General features: G+C 47.4%; 1 protein-coding gene across 1 annotated transcript; it reads right to left on the reverse strand.

Annotated features, from left to right (window-relative positions):
- Positions 1-3751: 3751 nt before the first annotated feature.
- On the reverse strand, positions 3752-20761 carry LOC107117810 (aldose reductase-related protein 2-like). Its single transcript, XM_015419975.1, has 10 exons — positions 20687-20761; positions 20093-20170; positions 19400-19522; positions 16359-16456; positions 14176-14257; positions 12759-12820; positions 11735-11816; positions 9636-9719; positions 6940-7022; positions 3752-4246 (listed from the first exon to the last, which is right to left on the reverse strand). Exons 1-10 carry the CDS (start codon positions 20759-20761, stop codon positions 4204-4206), a joined length of 810 nt encoding a protein of 269 aa, XP_015275461.1. The 3' UTR covers positions 3752-4203.
- Positions 20762-21002: the final 241 nt, after the last annotated feature.

Raw genomic sequence — 21002 nt, forward strand, 5'->3', positions numbered from 1 at the left:
GCTGCTGGTATGACCTTGGGTTAGTCACAAGTTCTCTCAGAGCTGTTCTCTCACGAGCAGTTCTCAGTTACAAATTATTTCAGAGCTGTTCTCTCTGAAGCAGTTCTCAAGAGAGCTCTCTCAGCCCCCTCATCTCACAGGGTGTCTGCTGTGGGGAGGGAAAGGGAAAAGAGTTTGTAAGCCACTCTGAGACTCCTTCGGGTAGTGAAGGGTGGGGTATAAATCCAATCTCTTCTTCTTTAGGAAGCAGGTGGGAGATTTCATGGTTGAGTGCATCCCTGCTGCGGAAAAGCTAGGAGGTCAGGGAGTTTTCGATGCAGGGCAGCAATCCAATGTAGACCTCCTCCACCTGCAGAGATACAGACTCACCTAGATCACAGCCTCTGCTTGAAGGGATGGGAGAATGCATCCGGCAGGAATCTGTGCTCAGCAGAAGTTGGGGGGGGTATGGCTTGGGGTTGTAGCCCAACTTTTTTCTTTTCATCTCTGCAGCAACAGTTTAATTTTTTACATCTTTTTTTTTAATTACATCATTTAGGGGAGGGGCTGTGGCTCAGCCAGTTTGAGGTAGTGGTTAAAGAGCGCCGGACTCTAATCTGGAGAACCGAGTTTGATTCCGCACTCCTCCACATGCAGCCCGCTGGGTGATCTTGGGTCAGTCACATGTCCTCACAGAGCAGTTCTCTTGGGAGCGGTCCTCAAAAGAGGTCTCCCAGCCTCACCTACCTCATGGGGTGTCTGTTGTGGGGAGGGGGAGGGGAGGGGGAGGGGAGGAGATTGTAAACCGCTCTAAATCGGGTGAATCCTCGGCATCTCCAGCTAAAAGGACCAGGCAGTAGGTGATGTGAAAGACCTCTGCCTGAGACCCTGGAGAGCCACTGCCGGTCTGAGTAGACAATACTGACTCTGATAGACCAAGGGTCTGATTCAGCATAAGGTAGTTTCATGCCTTTCCCACTTGGACCCAGGGTGGATTACTAATACATTATTGGCATGTCTCTACTGTTGCAATGAAACTACCTGTTCCACATAGATGTATGCAGCAATAACCAAAAAGCAGCTTTGGCGTGCTGCAGTTTGGAGTGCACATGGGGAACGGAGGGATACACAGATACCCATGTGTGTGGCTGCTTCTCCCACCACGGGGCTCCAGAGCCACACCTCTGAGTGGACCCACCAAGCAGCCAGCGTGGTGTAGTGATTTACAAAGAGTAATTAACATGTGGGATTCACTGCCGCAGGAAGTGGTGGAAGCAACAAGCACAGACAGCTTCAAGAGGGGGCTTGGATAAATGTATGGAGAAGAGGCCTGTAATGATTTCATGTTTAACTGTGTGTGTGTGCCTTTAAAAGTTTGGTTGCATGGCGGTGAGAGATAGTCTAGGATGGTTGAAACAGGCAAGTGGTGTGATTGGTGATTGGCAGAAAGGGGGAGGGGTTTTAGAAAATGTGTGTCAGTCAAGAGTTACAGTTTAGACAGTTGATAAAGACAGGGAGTAGTTAAGTTCTGAGTTCTGTGAGGGAAACAGTTCAGTTAAGCTCTGAGTATGAAAGGAGAAGCAGTTTTGTGTGCTTATGAGTTAGTTCTGTATATGAAGAAAGGTTGAATGTATATGAAACAAGAAAGTAAAGTCAAAGAGAAAAATAAAAGTCTGAGTGACTGGAGAAACTGTGAACTTACATGACCTTGAGTTAGTGTTACAAAGTTACATGCCAAAATCTCTGACAGTGAGAGAGAAAAGTGTGTGAAAACCCAGTTGGAATTGTTCAGTATTTACCCATTCCTAGATACAAAGTACTATCCTGTTATTTACGAATTATATCAATAAATCTTCTTTATTTAAGTCTGCCAGCTCTGAACGAAATAATTTCTCAGTAAACACATAGACCCTCATGAAGCCTAAAACCCTCGACCTACCTACCCAGAAATAGAAAAAGCATAAAGGTTTGGAAATCCTTTTAAAATTTTCCTGGTGGCAGCCAGAGATACCCAGATAAACATAAGTAAAAGAACACTTTTAAAGTGAAACCAGGCCTCCCCAGATAAGGGGTCGTCACAAACCCCTGCATACATACATAGATATGCATGCCTTTATTTATAGCCTGCTTTTCTCCCCTCAGGGGGACCCAAATCAGTTTGCAACACCAATCTTCCCCTCTTCCATTTTGTCCTCACAACAACCACCCTGTGAGGTAAGTTAGCCTGAGAGTGGCTGGCCCAAGGTCACCCAGTGAGCTCTTTAGCCTTTCAACCGCCTCTGCTTTTTGGAATGTCCAGGTTTTGCTATTGCACAAATCCCTTCTGCAAAGCGTGAACGCCATCAGATTCTAATAGTATAGTGACTTTGAGTTCCAGGTTTCGAGTACACTAAAGTAAATGCATCACAGCCACAACCAAAATGGACGTTCTGACTCAATTTTTTTCACATGCTGTTTCAGACGTTTTCTTCCTTTGTCACCAAATCCATTATCATTCAAACTAGAAGGGGGAAGGTATAGTTGGACACCGTGTCTGGGGCAGTGATGCTCTGTATTCTTGGTGCTTGGGGGGCAGCAGTGGGAGGGCTTCTGGAGTTCTGGCCCCGCTGGTGGACCTCCTGATGGCACCTGGGTTTTGGCCACTGCGTGACACAGACTGTTGGACTGGATGGACCACTGGCCTGACCCAACATAGCTTATGTTCGTAGGGGTTAAGAGCAGTGGACTCTGGTCTGGAGAACCAGGTTTGATTCCCCAGTACTCTGCATGAAACCTGCTGGGTGAGCTCAGGCCAGACACCGTCCTCTCAGAGCTCTCTCAGCCCCACCTACTTCACCAGGTGCCTGTTGTGGGAAGGGGAAGGCGATTGTAAGCTACTTTGAGACTCCTTAGGGCAGGGGAAGGCTAGGTGTAAAAACTCAACTTCTCTCTTCTGACTCACCCTCACCCTCCCTGCATTCCATGCTTGGAGAAAGGGCTCACAGCAGAAATAATAATGATATTATTTCCCCAACACCCACACTAAAGCTGCAGACTGCTTCTATTACTAAAGTCTCTCGAGGCATCACGTCCTCTGGTTTGCATGAAATACACAGCCTGTCCCTCGTAGGGACACTGAGCGGACAAATCCAAGTATCAGGGGGAGGGGGGAGCTCACAACCTCGAGAGAGACGCTTTTTGGGGCCATTAGGATCATACCCTGCAGGGGCTTCGGTTCCTTTTTCCACCCGGGTTGCCCAAATCTCTTTGCGCAGCTCCGCTGTACCGTTGCAGGGGACCAAGATCCGTGGATTGCGTAATACTGACTTCCTTCTACCCAGCCCTGAGAGACGCTGTGACAGGGCAGCCCTTTAAAGCCTGGGGCCAACATATGAGCCTACCCACCTACTCCGGTCATTTTCAGAGGCCCCACTTCGGTTGCTCCAATCTGAGGCAAGGCAGGTGACAGACGGAAAAAGGGCCTTCCCAGTGGTGGTGCCAAAACTTTGGAACTGCATCCCCAGGGAGAGTCATTCTGGGGCAAGTGATGCACTTGTATTCTTGGTGCTGGGGGGGGGCAACAGTGGAAGGGCTTCTAGTGTCCTGGCCCCACTGTTGGACCTCCTGATGGCACCTAGTATTTCTGGCCACTGTGTGACATAGAGTGTTGGACTAGAGGGGCCGTTGGCCTGATCCAACATTGGCGTCTCTTATGTTCTTATTTCTCCCCCTATCGGTGTCTTCCACCAGCAGGTAAAGACTTGGTTTCGTTTGGCATACTACTGATAAGGGTTACTGCCCCCCGGCTCTAGCATTCCTTATGTGTATTTATTGAATTATTTTTATAATTTTAATGTTGCTGTTAATGGTTCCAAGTTTTATTGGGTGGAAAGGTGGCGTAAAAATGTTTTAAATTAAAAAAACAAGTTAAGAAATACAGGATCCGGCTATTAGACGTGGAACAATCTGCAAATTAATTGGCTGAGGACAGCAATTCATTTATTTAATTCCAGCTGCGGACTTCACAAATGAAATTTTTCACTAGCCAGTTGCAAGCAACGGGACTCAACGGTTCAGGCCTTTGGTCCACAGCCATGTTTTAGCCACTTGATTCCCCTTCCCTCCCTCCCTCTCTCTCTCTCTCACAGACACACTCACTCACTCACTCACTGACAAGACCAGCTAATGAAGCTGTGCAGTGTGACGCTCCCTCAGCTGGCCGAAGTCTCCAGGGCCGGCTCAGTCCTAATAATCGGCTTTGAACGGGTAGTCTTTGTGATTGACAGACCTGCAAGAACAGGACAGAGAGGAGAGTCTGATTAAAAGGTCAACCCCACATGCATGGCCAATGCAGGCTGAATACTGGAGAAGTACGCAAATGCTGTGTAAAGGTGGCCCCTGAGGCAGGAGCAGCCATCGCCCCTCCCTTTCCCCAGAAGCTGCTATCAGTTCTTGTTCTGGACGGGCACGTCCCAAGGAGGGCATATGCCGTGCAGAGACCACCAGAAGACGGACAGTCATGGGTGATGGAGGAAGGCGGTTCTCTTGTGCAGATTCTGACAGCCAGCAAGCCCCAGGGCAGGTAAGGCAGTTCATGGGCTGAGTTCAGCTTGGTGAGTCCCAAGCAACGGGCCAGCCCCACCAAAAGTGCATTCATCTACAAAGCACAAGACTTTTCTCTTTTTTGCTGTCAAATTGCAGCTGACTTAGAGCGACCTTGTAGGCTTTTCAAGGCAAAAGATGAACAAAGATGGTTTAACATGCAGTGCTATTATAAAAATATACAATATATTTTCATGATGATTGAAAATATGAAAACAACAATAAAAACCACATATTTATGGCTCTGTATACCTATATCTAATATCAAAACAAATGTCAGGATATATAAATACAGGTTAAAAGGTACAAAATGTGTCCAAGTGCAAGAACCAAAACGTGTTTCGGCTAAAAAGCCTTCCTCGGTGGCAAAAGGCAAGCTGAGCCACTCCGTAAGTTAAACACCAATATATTTTAAACGCATCATGTCCAGAATGGACCTTAAAAACCCACAATGATCAAATACAGGGCAGACCTTAGACAGAAATGTTCACCCGTGGAGTCAACAGGAACAAATGTTCTTAAGATGCAACATGGGTCAGTCATTTACAATGTTGCTGAGCACCCTATCTGGATTTCGACTGTTGCAAACTGGGCCTAAACAGATCCATGGGCAGATGAAATAAAACACACTTGGATGAGCAGCCGGGCCCATGTTGCTTCTTAAGAACACAAAGCCTTCTTAGCCGAAACGTGTTTGTTGTTGTTGTTCAGTCGCACAGTCGAGTCCGACTCTTCGCGACCCCATGGATCATCTCCCACCAGGCCCTCCTGTCTTCCGCCGTCCTCTGAAGTTGGCTCAATTTCATGTTCGTTGCATCTATGACACTGTCTAACCATCTCATCCTTTGCCGTCCCCGTCTTCTTTGACCTTCAATCTTTCCCAGCATCAGGGTCTTCTCCAGTGAGTGCTCCCTTCTCATTGGGTGGCCAAAGTATTTGAGCTTCAGTTTCATTATCTGGCCTTCCAGGGAACAGTCAGGGTTGATTTCTTTGAGGATTGACTGATTTGTTCTTCTTGCAGTCCAAGGGACTCTCAAGAGTCTCCTCCAGCACCATAGTTCAAAAGAATCTATTCTTCGGCGCTCGGCCTTCCTTATAGTCCAACTCTCACAGCCATACATGACTACTGGGAATACCATTGCTTTGACCATGCGGACTTTTGTTGGCAGGGTGATGTCTCTACTTTTTATCATGCTGTTTAGGTTCGCCATCACTTTCCTCCCAAGGAAATCTTTTAATTTCATGGCTGCTGTCACAGTCTGCGGTGATCTGGGATCCCAGGAACGTGAAGTCTGTCACTACTTCCACGACTTCCCCTTCTATTTGCCAAGGAGTGATGGGGCCGGATGCCATGATCTTAGTTTTTTTGATGTTGAGCTTCAAGCCCACTTTTGCGCTCTCCTCTTTTACCCTGAGCAAGAGGCTCTTGAGGTCCTCTTCACTTTCTGCCATCAGAGTGGTATCGTCTGCATATCTGAGGTTGTTGATCTTTTCCCCAGCAATCTTAATTCCCGCTTGTGATTCATCCAGGCCAGCATTTCGCATGATGTACTCTGCATATATATTAAATAAGCAAGGCGACAATATACATCTAAGATGCAACATGGGTCAGTCATTTACATTGTTGCTGAGCACGCTATATGGATTTCGACTGTTGCAGACTGGGCCTAAGCAGATCCATGGGCAGATGAAATAAAACACACTTGGATGAGCAGCCGGGCCCATGTCGCTTCTTAAGGACACGAAGGCTTTTTAGCCAAAACGTGTTTGGTTCTTGTATTTGGACACGTTTTGAACCTTTTAACCTGTATTTATACATTCTGAAATAATATATTCTGACATTTGTCCTGATATAGTCAGGCCTTCTTTTGGGCTGGAGCTCACAGGAACGGCGCTCCGGCAGAGAGGCCAGGGGGCAGGGACATGTAGCAAGCCCCCTGCTCCCAGCAGCTCTTCCTTCAGTCGACCAGGGAGGACAAAGAAGAAGTAAGGTAAGTTGTGCATCCCCCTAGAAATCCTTCCCAGGAACTGGGAAAGTTTTGGGGAAAGAATCTTTGTTTTGTTAAAGTGCCCACCTTTGGACATCACAACAAACTGGGAAGATGGCTGAATGTCCTGGACCTCAATGCAGCGGAAGGAGGGAGGGAGAGAGGGAGAGCGTGCGCTCAGCCTGGCAACCAGGTTCGTAACCAGGTTACGAAATAAACTTCAGCTTATTTGTGGCATTCAAACTTTGAGGAGGCTCCCGTCACACCCAATGGACAGGTGACGTCCGTGCTGGTTTAGCTGACACAGTGCTGCAGTCAGGGATTAGGCCAGCTTCAATTGGCTGGGTGACTGTCACAGCAAAAGAAAAACAGTATGAAATCCTAAACTTACTGGGCCATCAAACAATCTCTCCAGTTCCTGTTCAAACCGAGGAGGGTCTCCATCTCCTCTTTAGTCAATTCAAAGTCAAACACCTGAAAGAAGAAGAAGAGGTTGGCTTTATACCCCACCCTTCACGACCCAAAGGAGCCTCAGAGCGGCTTACAATCTCCTTTCCCTTCCCCTCCCCACAACAGACACCCTGTGAAGTGGGGGGGGGCTGAGAGAGCCCTCTTGAGAACTGCTCATGAGAGAATAGCTCTGAAAGGTCACACCGGCAGCTGCATATGGAAGAGTGGAGAACCAAACCCGGTTCTCCCAGATTAAAGTACGCGTACCTAACAACGACATCAAACTGGCTGTCATTAGGAACCAAGTGAGAGACGGATTCCACTTCAGAGATGCAGGAGAAGGAGAGAAGAAAAGCGAATACTTCCAGAACTGTGGAAGTGGAACGTTCTACCACCATGCTTTGAAGACCCAGCTCCTTCCATATGTCCCTGTGCACCAACTACGGTTGTCAGGCAGCCATCGATTGCCCTTCCCACCACTTAGAGTGGCCTGTCTGGTATCAACCAGAGCCCGAGCTTTTCCCATTGTGTGTCTGGCTCTGTGGAATGGGCTCCCTGAAGGGGTAACGTGAGCCCTCTCCGGATATCTTCAGGAGGCACTGCAAGGCCTGCTTCTTTGCCAGGGCTTTTGTGGGGGTTTGAACGACAGGCATCTGTGACAGGCCATTTCTATCAACTGAGGGGACCCACAGAGCCATGATTCTGGGGGGACCAGGTTTATATCAACCCTCACATACCAGGCTTTCTAAAGGGAGTGAGTGTCTAGGCTTTGGGTTCACTGCCGTGAGGTAAGTTTTGTGGTGGACGGGTAGAATATGGAGGTCACTGAGGCAGGAATTGTATATTAATCACAAAGATTTATTTATTTACAAGTAGGTTTCAAAGAACAGATCAGCAGCACAGGTCTTCAGAGAAGACAAAAGAGAGACCAGGCTGAGGCACATCAATTTAGAGAGTAGTTTCAACCTTCTTTAATACTTCTGACCATAAACAGGCTTTTACCAACTAGCCCCTAGGCTGGACCCTAACACAGACACAGGATTCCACCCACACCAGCTTGCCCTTTCCCAAGAGTCTGACTAAACGGCACAAGGCCTGCTCATAGCCAGAGACCGGCCTAACCATCGGGGACTCTTTCCTCTCCCAAAGGTAAAGCTAAACCACTCTGTCACACTACCAGGCAGGCAGAGCTACCCTTCACTCTGCCTGCTCTTTTCTTGAGTGAGAAGAAAATAAAAGCTGCACCAGTCACAGGAGATAAAAAGATCCGGCCCAGACCGGTGGTGCAAAATCAGGTAAAAATACATTTTATTACTCAGTTAAATTTCCAAAAATTCCCTATGCGTTTTGCCAACAGGCTTTGTCAGAGGAATCTGTTTGTCTTGCAGTAATTCGTCAAAAATTATTGAATGATCTTGTACTCTTTTCGAAGAATTACTGCTAGACACACAGATTCCCCTGATGAAGCCTGTTGGCAAAACGCATAGGGAATTTTTGGAAATTTAACTGAGTAATAAAAAATACTTTAACCCGATTTTGCACCATCGGCCTTGGCCTTCTTTTTTACCTCCCACTCTTTTCCTGAGCCAGCCCTGAGCTCTCTCCGAGAGGCAGAACTGAACGCCTGCTGTGTTTTCCTCCGGCATTCCCTCACCCGCCTGAAAGGTGACTGGTTGCTGGAGCAGCACTCCAATAGGCTCGAGGGAGGGGCTGCTTTCCCCTTCAGGCATCTTTTAAGGGAGGGATAGATCTGGGGTTATTTTATTTTTGCTTTTAAACTGAAAATGTTTTTTACTAATATTGCAAGCCGCCTTGAGCCACAAGGAAAAGAAGGATATAAATGTTTTAATAAACACATTTCATCAACTGCCGCCTGCAGTTCCCCACTGCAAACAAGTGACTTTGGATACTGCTCAGTTTGGATGGGCACCAACCACATTTTTGCGGTTCATTTTGGTTTGTGGCCCAATCTTGAACCGAACCATGAATCAATACAAACCAGGTGGTTGTTTCATGAACTGAACTAGTTCGTATCGGGTTTGTCACCCATGCATTCTACTCCCTGCTGCTTTTCGTGGGGAGCAGAAAGCAAGGGTTCTCCCCACGAAAAGCAGCAAGGCGCAGAAAGCAGGGGTTTAAATAGCTCAGAGCCATTTATACCTCTGCTTTCTACTCTTCATGAACTTCCTTTAAATTTGTGGAAGTTTGTGGTGGCTCTTCAATTTGCGAACTTCCTTTCGCAAACCACAAATCAACAGAAATTTGTCACAAACTTACATTCGTGAGCCAGTTCGTGCCCATCCCTACTGCTCAGTTATATCTAAAAGGGCGCACATTCCTCTAGCTCTGATTCAGCCAGAAAGGTTTGTGCGGGATGTACTATACATCAGCAGTTTAAACATAAGAACTGGGGTGGACTGGACAGAAGGCAAGATCCCTCTGTGTTCTTGGCCAGGGCAAAGCCTGGTCTTGGTCCAGGAGTGATGCAAGATTAGGTGGTTAGTATCAAGAGGAACAGGCAACCAGATGCATTTGCCACTCAGGCTCCTCACCTGGGAACAACAGCAGCAAACCCTCATGGCTGTATTAGCATGCAAGAGGGAAACCGTATGGAAGAAAAAACAAACACACATCTACCTTGAAATTCTCCTCCAGTCGGTGTGGTTTGTCTGATTTGGGAATGACAGCCACATTCCTCTGGATGTGAAACCTGATCAGAACCTGAAGAGAGAGACAAATGAACACACAAAGCTGCTTTATATCAAATCAGACCCTCAGTCCATCAAAGTCAGTATTGTCTACTCGGACTGGCAGAGGTCTTTTACATCATCTACTGCCAGATTCTTTATCTGGAAATGTTGGGGATTGAACCTGGGACCAAGCCATAGCACCTCCCCAAAATCAGGGCCATTTTTGACACGGGCAGCACATTTCACAAATCAAACTGGAGAGGTTTTACTTTATGGCTAAGCCACATTTACCTTCTTTGTTTTCATGAATTATTCGATATTAAACTGGTTTATGTCCAGCATTTCTCCATGAAGATTTAAACTTCAGGTTTTTAGGCTGGGCATCTGCCACTGTAATATCACACGGACCACTAGAGGGAGCAAAGTAAATGTGGGACATAAAGCCCCCCCCCCTTGAAGAAACAGGAACTTTCAAGTGAGAATGCAGAAAGGCCATGTTGATTTCAAAAGCCAAAATTAAAGCCTTTTTCTGTTTCATCTGGCATAACCCCAGTAACAATTACTGGTCCTCCTTCTAGTGTTTATGTGGTTTTAACTGAATTTTATATTTTAACTGTTTTTGAATAGTTTAAATTTTTTTTAACGTTCACTGCCTTGTGGACCCTGATTGGGCGGAAAGGTGGCATTAAAACATTCTAAATGAATAACTAAATACTATTAGAAAATAGTGAATACAAACAAGGGAGAGGGCAATAAGGACGGCAGAAGAGAAATGAGAAGCAGGAGCCTGCAGAATAAGATGGAGCTGGACAGCACTGAAGCAACGTAAATACCCATTTCATCAAAATTTTGAATGATCAGTTTAGCCACCTTTAGTGTGCTAATTCCTGAGCTAACACTGTCGTCAGTGAATGTTCAGTGTGACCCTAATCAGCCTTTACCGATCACCGAAACCTCCCAGAGTCCAGACACAAATGCCCAAACCCTTAAAATGTAAAACGGGTAAGAATATAAGGAGAGCCTGCTGGCTCAGACCACTGCGTCTAGTCCAGCATCCAGTCTCACAGAGGGCAATTCTGCATCTAGCATTCACTCCACATTTTCTCAACCGGGAGGAAAAAGTGCAGCTCAAAACCACATTCAGATACCCCGGGGCAACGCCATACTGACTGCAAAGTCACCCCTGAACGTCCATAAATCTATGCAGAAGGTACTATAAAATCCGATGACCAAAGAAAGTAAAAGCAGCATGCAGTGTGGAGGGTACCATAAAACCCGATGACCAAAGAAAGTGAAAGCGGCATGCAAATGCAGACGGGAATTTCTGTTCCAACGTGGGTTTCGTAAAACAATGGAGGGGAAAGCCAATGCAGAATCAGCCACAGTGGCCAACCGGTTACTCCAGAGGGGTAGGGAGAAAGAAGACTTGGCAACTCTATCAAGTTCTTCAATGAACACTCTGATGTGTGCAGAGAGGCATCCTGGTGCACTGCTGCATGCAGGGAGCTGTTCCTGTTGGCTGCAGAGGAAAGGACTTGCAATAAAGGGTTTAAATGATGGGCAGAAAGATACTGGCTGGACATTAGGAGTAGTTCAGCAGTGGGACCGGCTGACTAGGGAGGTGGTGAGCTCCCCCTCACTGGCAGTCTTTAAGCAGCGGCTTGTCAGGGATGCTTTAGGATGATCTTGCATTCAGCAGGGGGTTGGACGAGATGGCCAGGATGGCCCCTTACAGCTCTAGGGTCCAATGATTTTACGTGCCGTGTTCCTTCTTCTCCATTTACGACACCTGCTCAGGCCTCGCTCATTCCTCGACTCCCCGCACCCATCTGCAGATGTCAGAACTGCCACACCCGTCTTGCAACTTGCATGTCTCACAGAAGCTGAATCAGACCCCCACCGTTACCCCTTGCAAGCACCCAACGCACTTCAACAGAAATGCTAATGCTCAGTTTTCCCAACCGAGCTATTTGCTTGAAATACCCCAACTCCTGGTCTCCCTCTCTCCCCACTACACAGGCCCCGATCATATTCGCAAGCTGTCACCTGAGCTGTGCTCTTTTTGTGCCGTGCAGCGATCTCTTTGATCTTGGGGTCCTCCAAAAGGATCGGGTCCCCTGGATTGAGACTACAAAACAAAGCAGAGGTGTTAAGGAGCCTTCGGGGATGGGGAATGGTATGGTATAGCTCGATCTCGTCAGATTTCTGAAGCTAAGCAGGGTCAGTACTTGGACGGGGACCGCCCACGAAGGCTCAGCAGAGGGAGGCCATGCCAAACCACTGCAGTTTCTCACTTGCCTCAAAAACCCCTTGCTCTGGTTGCCGTGAATCAGTTGCAACTTGATAGCACATACATACATATTAAGAGCTCAACTATTGGAGTTCTTTTTTAACAAGCTGTGTCCAGGCAGTCCCGCAGCAGCTGCTGGAAACGTCCTTTTAAAACTCCACGGAGGCTTGATCTGGCTGGGGAACCACAGGGATCCTGCCTTCTCTCCTGCTGTTCTCCTCATTTGCCCCACTTTGGACATGCCCACGTGCATTTCATCTTGCATAACTTGGCCCTGAGTGAAAAGCCGTTCTCTCTGTAAAATCCAGCAACCTTCCATATGGAAATGAAAACTGGGTGCCTTACTTGTTAGCCGTCTGATTATCCTGAGCTCATAAGGGCTTAGGGGCTAAGCAGGGTCAGCCACGGTCAGTACTTGGACGGGACACCACCGAGAAAGACTGGGGTTGCTATGCAGAAGGTGGCAAGAGCAAACCACCTCTGGCTCATCTCTTGCCTTGAAAACCCCAATGCTCCTGGGGTCTCCAGCAATGCTCCCTCTAAGCTGTGGGGTCCTGTGAGCAAAACTTCTGCTTTGTGAGCTACTGGCATTAAGGTTGTGAGCGAGCGATTTGGCTCCTGCATAAATCAGTTTGCTCCGGAGCCATCCTTCCTGAGCTAAGACAGAAATGTGTGAGGCGGAGGCTAAAAAACTGTGAGCTAGCTCACACTAACTCAGCTTAGAGGGAACACTGGTCTCCAGAAGTCGGTTGTGATTTGATGGCACATTCTCCTTCTTACTCTTCTATTTCTAAAGACTGGCTAGAAAATGTTGTCTGAACTCTCCACCCTACCCCAGTGCCCTACGCAAGAAAAGACGCAACAACTTTTCACTACTTGTCTAGCTGAGGATGTGCATTGCAGATACACATCCAAAAGGGAACCTGCGTCCAAAATGAGAAGCAGGAGCCTGCAGAATAAGATGGAGCTGGACAACACTGAAGCAACATTTCATCAAAATTTTGAATGATCAGTTTAGCCACCTTCAGTGTGCTAATTCCTGAGCTAACATTGTCGTCAGTGAATATTCAGTGTGACCCTAATCAGCCTTTACAGATCACCGAAACCTCCCAGAGTCCAGACATGAATGCCCAAACCCTTAAAATGTAAAACGGTTAAAAATATAAGGAGAGCCTGCTGGCTCAGACCACTGTGTCTAGTCCAGCATCCAGTCTCACAGAGGGCGGTTCTGCATCTAGCATTCACTCCACATTTTCTCAACCGGGAGGAAAAAGTGTAGCTCAAAACCACACTCAGATACCCCGGGGCAATGCCGTACTGACTGCAAAGTCACCCATGAACGTCCATAAATCTATGCAGAAGGTACTATGAAATCCGATGACCAAAGAAAGTAAAAGCAGCATGCAGTGTGGAGGGTACCATAAAACCCGATGACCAAAGAAAGTGAAAGCGGCATGCAAATGCAGACAGGAATTTCTGTTCCAACGTGGGTTTCGTAAAACAATGGAGGGGAAAGCCAATGCAGAATCAGCCACAGTGGCCAACCGGTTACTCCAGAGGGGTAGGGAGAAAGAAGACTTGGCAACTCTATCAAGTTCTTCAATGAACACTCTGATGTGTGCAGAGAGGTATCCTGGTGCACTGCTGCATGGAGGGAGCTGTTCCTGTTGGCTGCAGAGGAAAGGACTTGCAATAAAGGGTTTAAATTATGGGCAGAAAGATACTGGCTGGATATTGGGAGTAGTTCAGCAGTGGAGCCGGCTGACTAGGGAGGTGGTGAGCTCCCCCTCACTGGCAGTCTTTAAGCAGCGGCTTGTCAGGGATGCTTTAGGATGATCTTGCATTCAGCAGGGGGTTGGACGAGATGGCCAGGATGGCCCCTTACAGCTCTAGGGTCCAATGATTTTACATGCCATGTTCCTCCTTCTCCATTTACGACACCTGCTCAGGCCTCACTCAGTCCTCGACTCCCCGCACCCATCTGCAGATGTCAGAACTGCCACACCCGTCTTGCAACTTGCATGTCTCACAGAAGCTGAATCAGACCCCCACCGTTACCCCTTGCAAGCACCCAACGCACTTCAACAGAAATGCTAATGCTCAGTTTTCCCACCAAGCTATTTGCTTGAAATACCCCAACTCCTGGTCTCCCTCTCTCCCCACTACACAGGCCCCGATCATATTCGCAAGCTGTCACCTGAGCTGTGCTCTTTTTGTGCCGTGCAGCGATCTCTTTGATCTTGGGGTCCTCCAAAAGGATCGGGTCCCCTGGATTGAGACTACAAAACAAAGCAGAGGTGTTAAGGAGCCTTCGGGGATGGGGAATGGTATGGTATAGCTCGATCTCGTCAGATTTCTGAAGCTAAGCAGGGTCAGTACTTGGACGGGGACTGCCCAGGAAGGCTCAGCAGAGGGAGGCCATGCCAAACCACTGCAGTTTCTCACTTGCCTCAAAAACCCCTTGCTCTGGTTGCCGTGAATCAGTTGCAACTTGATAGCACATACATACATATTAAGAGCTCAACTATTGGAGTTCTTTTTTAACAAGCTGTGTCCAGGCAGTCCCGCAGCAGCTGCTGGAAACGTCCTTTGCCCAGGAAGGCTCAGCAGAGGGAGGCCATGCCAAACCACTGCAGTTTTTCACTTGCCTCGAAAACCCCTGGCTCTGGTTGCCATGAATCAGTTGCAACTTGATAGCACATACATGCATACTAAGTAGGCTTCAGCTTAAGGGCTCAACTACTGGAGTTCTTTTTTAACAAGCTGTGTCCAGGCAGACCCGCAGCAGCTACTGGGAACGTCCTTTTAAAACTCCATGGAGGCTTGATCTGGCTGGGGAACCACAGGGATCCTGCCTTCTCTCCTGCTGTTTTCCTCATCTGCCCCACTTTGGACATGCTCACGTGCATTTCATCTTGCATAACTTGGCCCTAAGTGAAAAGCCGTTCTCTCTGTAAAATCCAGCAACCTTCCATATGGAAATGAAAACTGGGTGCCTTACTTGTTAGCCGCCTGATTATCCTGAGCTCATAAGCGCTTAGGAGCTAAGCAGGGTCAGCCACGGTCAGTACTTGGACGGGACACCACCGAGAAAGACTGGGGTTGCTATGCAGAAGGTGGCAAGGGCAAATCGCCTCTGGCTCATCTCTTGCCTTGAAAACCCCGATGCCTCCTGGGGGTCTCCAGAAGTCGGTTGTGATTTGATGGCACATTCTCCTTCTTACTCTTCTATTTCTAAAGACTGGCTAGAAAATGTTGTCTGAACTCTCCACCCTACCCCAGTGCCCTACGCAAGAAAAGACGCAACAACTTTTCACTACTTGTCTAGCTGAGGATGTGCATTGCAGATACACATCCAAAAGGGAACCTGCGTCCACCTTAGCTGGGCACGCAGCATCTCGTGTCTGCGTGGGACAAAAGGGTGTGGTTTTGCAGGATCGGGAGGAAAGGCTGCAGACTTGAACGCGCTCCCTTAAAGGGGCTGCTAATAAATGCACAACAGCGCTTACATCCAAGACTGTGTTGCAGGGCTGCCATACTAAACACATTGGCTCCCACTAAACTTGGTGAGGTTTAATCCTCACTAAAGATCAGCAGGGGTTCAAAGAAACTCATCACTACTTTCGCATTCCCAAAGGGTCTTTGGGATCATATCCCCCAAACTGTAGCCTCCTGCCATGCACAGCAAACCAACTGTGCAACTGCACAGGCTTCCAAAAGCAACCAGTGATTACGATATCTGAGGAGTTGCAGGATTTAAGAACATAAGAACATAAGAGACGCCAATGTTGGATCAGGCCAAAGGCCCACCCAGTCCAACACTCTGTGTCACACAGTGGCCAGAAATACCAGGTGCCATCAGGAGGTCCACCAGTGGGGCCAGGACATTAGAAGCCCTCCCACTGTTGACCCCCCCAAGCACCAAGATGACAGAGCATCACTTGCCCCAGAGCCCCTATCTATACCTTGTGGCTAATAGCCACTGATGGACCTCTGCTCCATATGCTTATCTAAACATATGTTCTTTCAAGATTTGGTCTTTCAAGAAAAAAAAGAACCCAAGTCAAATGTACCACTGGGCACTGCTGAAAGTGTTTGAAGAGGCTGGTATTTGGATGACAGCCAACTTTGGAATCAAGCTGCCAGATGGGAATTATAGACTGCCAAGCATCCGTTCAAAATTTTCTGTATTCCCCCCCCCACCCCCCTGATTCCCTCAAAATGTTCAGAATCAGGATTGGCCAGCACAAAGGAGGGGAGCAAAGACTTGGTTTAGAGATCTGGTATTTGCAATCCCTATATGAACTGAACACAAATCATTCACACACATGCACAATTGCAAAAAAGAATTTGTTCAAAAGAGGTTCACATCAGTCTTACGTATGAGCTCCAAAAGGCCGATAGGCAGTCACAGAGATCCCTTTGGACTGGCAGTAGGGGATGAGCTTCTCTTGGGTAAGGTAGGGATGGCACTCGATCTGCAAGTCCAAGAAAATCCTAGATTACTCAAGGCACTCCTTTTCCGGGAAAGTGGTAACTTTCTGATTCAACCTCCCCCAAATAAATCAGAAGCTGTGGTAGCCTTTGAGGGCATCCTCCTATAATTTGGGGGGGATCTGGTGTGTGTGTGTGTGTGTGAGTGAGTGAGAGAGAGAGAGAGAGAGAGAGAGAGAGAGAGAGAGAGAGAGAGAGAGATTTCCCCCACAGAGAGAAAGAGAGAGAGAGAGAGAGAGAGAGAGAGAGAGAGAGATCTTCCCCACACTTCATCCTCAAAGTGAAAATTTATTACATGTGTAAAGGACACAGTTAGTATGGCTGTATAATACAGGATTTGGCTGTTGTGAGGTAATTTTATCTGAGCTACACCAGGACCCTGAGACCTCAGATATAAGAATAAAAGAGAACAACAAAAAAGGTTTGTTTAGCCTGGCAAGAACTGTTTAAATGTTTCAACAGGCACAGTTTCCGAACAGACAAAGAATAGCCTGGCTGAGGTGCATATTTGCTCATGCTCTAATTACTGCTTCAGTGAGGTTTGAAGTACACATTAATTTACTACAGAATCATAGAGGTTTTCAGCTCTGGGCCACTTCTGAATGATATTTCCTCAGCCTGTTCTCACTCAAGGCCTTTTCTTCGAAAGAGGTAGATTTCTGTCAGGTTTCTGTGGCCTAAACACTGGATGAGATGAGACCCTCTCACAAGGAGGTTCTAATCTCACCAGTCTGCCCTGGCCCCAGGAAGACTTCAATGGTTTGATACTAGAGACAGGCCTCACCGGCCACTCTGCCTTCATTCTGAGGCATGGCTAAAACTCCCACGTCTGCTCTCTTCCTGGTGCAACCCCCCTCGAGAAGGCAACTGAAGGCGGATTTTTCAGTCACTTCAAGCTCTCACAACTGACCGCCTGCTGTTCCACATTCATGGGCCACATGGCCTTCTGTCCCTCACAGAATATTCTGGAATCTCTACGTGTTTTGTTCAAACTGTGCTCTTTATCCCCACAGCTGTTCAGCTTTAAGAGCGAGGTCAAACATTGCAAGAGCTACTATTGCTACTCTCTGTTCCTCTCTCTCTCTACCCCTGACAACATCCAGTGCCAACAAGAATGGCAAAACACCAACACACTATGCATGCCGCCACCCTCACCAGCCAATGAGGTGAGGGAGACATCACAAGTACATCACATGGTCTAAAGTACACACAGCACAGTCTAAAGGCAAATGACACAGTCCTCTTGAGGTAAAGGGTTACAACTGGTCAATGCCTGGATGATGGGAGGCCTCTTAGGAGACCCACGGGCACAAGCATGACCTCCCTGATAGACAGGGTTGCCAACCTCCAGCTGGTAGCTGGAGATCTCCTGGATTTACAACTGCTCTCCAGGCGACAGAGATCAGTTTGCCTGAAGACAATGGCTGCTTTGGAAGATGGACTCTATGGCATTATAGCCCATCGAAGTCCATCCCCCCCTCCGCAAGCTTTGCCCTCCTCAGGCTCCACCCCCAAAATCTCCAGGTTATTTCCCAACCCGGATCAGGCAACCTAAGAGGGGCAGTATACAAATGCAACAAAATGAGTAAACTTTTTGTGTTAGGCTGTTAACAGGAATAAACAGCACCGAGTTCATCTCTCTCATACGGTCTAATTCAGCCCCAAATCTTTTAAAGGTAAGTTTCAGAGGATAGCCATGTTGGGTCTCCAGAAGAACGATTTGGTTTGAGTCCAGAAGCACTTGAGAGACCAATAAAATGTTCAGGGCATAAGCTTTCAAGAAAAGTCAAAGCTCCTTGGCTCTTGAAAGCTCATACCTCCCACTAGATCTTGTTGGTCTCTAAGGTGCTACTGAACTCAAATCTGCCGCATCTATCACTGGATGCCATTATTCAAATGGTTAAGGATGCGCCCTCATAAATCTTCTGAGATCTCTACATAAACAAGGGAAGGGAAAGCAGTCGGGAAAAGGGCCTCAGTGCTCTTACCTTCTCCCACATATACATTAAAAAACGGTCCAAGTGAAGAAGACAAGCATAAACTTTTAATCTGGGGTCTAAACCCCCCGGTGGGGGAGGTGTTAGCCGGCAAACGGAATGTCCAGCTCGTAAGATCGGAAGCCTAGAAAGATCTCTTCGGCATCAAGAAGCCTGTAATGGGCCGTTCCGGCCAGGCGGTGGCAATGCAGCGTTGCGACTTGAATCAGACCTGCAGAAAGCTGACGTCATCAAGCCAAGCCGAGTGGAAAATGCCGTCTGAAACATGTCTAGTCTACAGCTGAACAAAATCCCCATCGGCTGCGAATGTGTGCGACTTAAAGATTTATATATGTTGTCCTCCCTTACCCCCATGCATCATTGTTAGTCCCTTGTGAAATGTGTAACTGTAAATCGCTCAGAGCCAGCAGCTCTGCAGGATTGAGCGATTAATAAATTGAAAGATTATTATTATTAAAAATTATCCTGCCGTAGAAGTGGGAATTGTATTAATGAGGGTGAGTGGAAGAACGAGGCCAATGGGACCATTCAGGTCTCTCCCCAGGAAGGTTTGGTCTCGTCTTCCATTCAGAGAACCAGATCATGGGTGGGAAAAGGCATGCATGAGAGTCTCCTGGGTGGAACCTTCTGGCGAATTCCTCTGGGAAGTTCTACCCATCTCTACGAGACTTAAGGAAATGACCACAAGCAGAAAGGCAGAGCACAGGCCTATATAGGGATACTGGTCTGAGAGGAAACCTGGCCAAGGAGTTTCAGACACATGACTGGCCCACCCATCACCAGCCCTTTCCTGTTTCGGGGACTGTGAGCAGGGCAGGGGAGCTCGGACTCAAGCAGGGAAGCTTCCAGCCGCAGGCAGAATGAGGCTGAGAAGGAGCCACTGCTGATAACTGCAATCGAGAGGTGAAGAACAACAATGCGCCATCTTACCTGGTGATTCACAGGCTTATACTTCAAGTTGGGCTTCCTCAATAGCCTCTCGATCTGATCATGGTTGAAGTTGGAGATTCCGATGGCTTTCGTCAGCCCACAGTCCACCAGCTCCTCCATTGCCTAATGGGAAAATATCAAGTTAGGGGTCACTTGTAGGGCTGGGTGGATTCCCCTCTGTTATTATTTGGTGGTTCTGTTATGACCTGCACTCCGCTTTGATTCTCTTCTGGAAAGCTCATCACAGATTTCAGCCGTGCAAGAAATTTACCGGTATGTCTTTGAGGGTTAGGAATATATTTTAAAAATTAAATAAATGGCCTTGTAAAAAAAATACATTGTTTTTCTGTTGCTTTCTGGCAGAAGAAGGACTGAACAACTACTTTCCTGAGCAAAACAAATACAAACCCCCTTCAAAATGCAGAAACCTTTTCAGAACCAGGGATGTGATTGAATTTTTGGAACTCACCACACTGGAACCCAACAGTAATGACACTAATGGAAGGCACTTCCATGAGCAAAACTGACCGCCCTCCCCTGCAGCTCACTGATCTCTCCAAAGTGCTGTTCTTGGGGTTCTGTGGACCCACTTGGAATAGCACAGGTTAAATGATTCCCACATCCCTAACTTCTCCACCCAGTCTCAACATGTACAGCCAAGTATTAAAAAAAATAAGGTGAAGTCAAACCTACCTCCCAGGTATCCAGGTAGTCTGTGTTACTGGGAATGACCATGCCACTTTCATCTAAGGGAAACATATCCTCTCCAGCCTGTCCAAGGAAAGAACAATTTTTGCTCCAAAGGCTTTTCTGCATTCACTTGTAAATTCCTGTTTCCTCGGAAGGGGAAGGGTCTGTTTCACATGTGTTTTGCTCCCTCTAGTGGTCGATTCAATATTACACCATCTATGTCCAGCATAAAAACCTGCAGTTTAAATCTGCAGGGAGATACTTCAAATAGAAACCAGTGTAATATCAAATCGACCATTAGAGGGAGCAAAACACATGCAGAACATGTTTGAGCTGATTTCTAATCTGAATTTTTTGGTCACAAGGGTCCCACTCACGCCCCAAACACACATAAACACTCCCCCTTGCCATTGCATTCAAGCATTTCCCAATATTTATTTATTTACTAATAAACTGTATTTATAAATCACTCAGTCCCTGAGTACTCAGGGTTCTGAGTGATGAACAACGATAATAAAACATATAATCAAACAATAACAATAATTTAAAAACCAATTAAAACAATTCCATAGAACAGTGTTCAGATGGCGTAAGTACATCCAGTTTCAACTGTGTCCCTGTCTTGTAGGGGGACAGGTAGGAATGGGGGGAGTAGGAGAGAGCAAGCGCCATCCAGGATGGTGTCCGTCGCTGTCCTCAACGAAAGGCCTGGAGGAACATCTCTGCCTTGCAAGCCCTGCAGAACTGCATAAGGTCCCGCAGAGCATGGATGTCATTTGGCAGAGAGTTCCACCAAGCCGGGGCCATGGCAGAAAAGGCCCTGGCCCTGATTAAGGACAGCTGGATAACTTCTGGGCCAGAGATCACCAGTAACTTGTTCTCAACAGAGTGTAACGCTCTTTGGGGGACATAC

This window comes from Gekko japonicus, unplaced genomic scaffold (assembly GCF_001447785.1).
Source record: "Gekko japonicus isolate JY-2015 unplaced genomic scaffold, Gekko_japonicus_V1.1 scaffold4629, whole genome shotgun sequence".
NCBI classification, from domain to species: domain Eukaryota; kingdom Metazoa; phylum Chordata; class Lepidosauria; order Squamata; family Gekkonidae; genus Gekko; species Gekko japonicus.

What these genes read in the sequence shown, in the direction of transcription:
- LOC107117810 (XM_015419975.1), bottom strand. Translation starts at nt 20,761, where the DNA reads ATGGCGCTTGCTCTCTCCTACTCCCCCCATTCCTACCTGTCCCCCTAC. An exon ending in ATAAGCCTGTGAATCACCAG is followed by an intron (nt 16,457 to 19,399) that starts GTAAGATGGCGC and finishes TTGGACTTGCAG; the next exon opens with ATCGAGTGCCATCCCTACCT. An exon ending in ACAAAAAGAGCACAGCTCAG is followed by an intron (nt 12,821 to 14,175) that starts GTGACAGCTTGC and finishes TTTCTTGCGTAG; the next exon opens with GGCACTGGGGTAGGGTGGAG.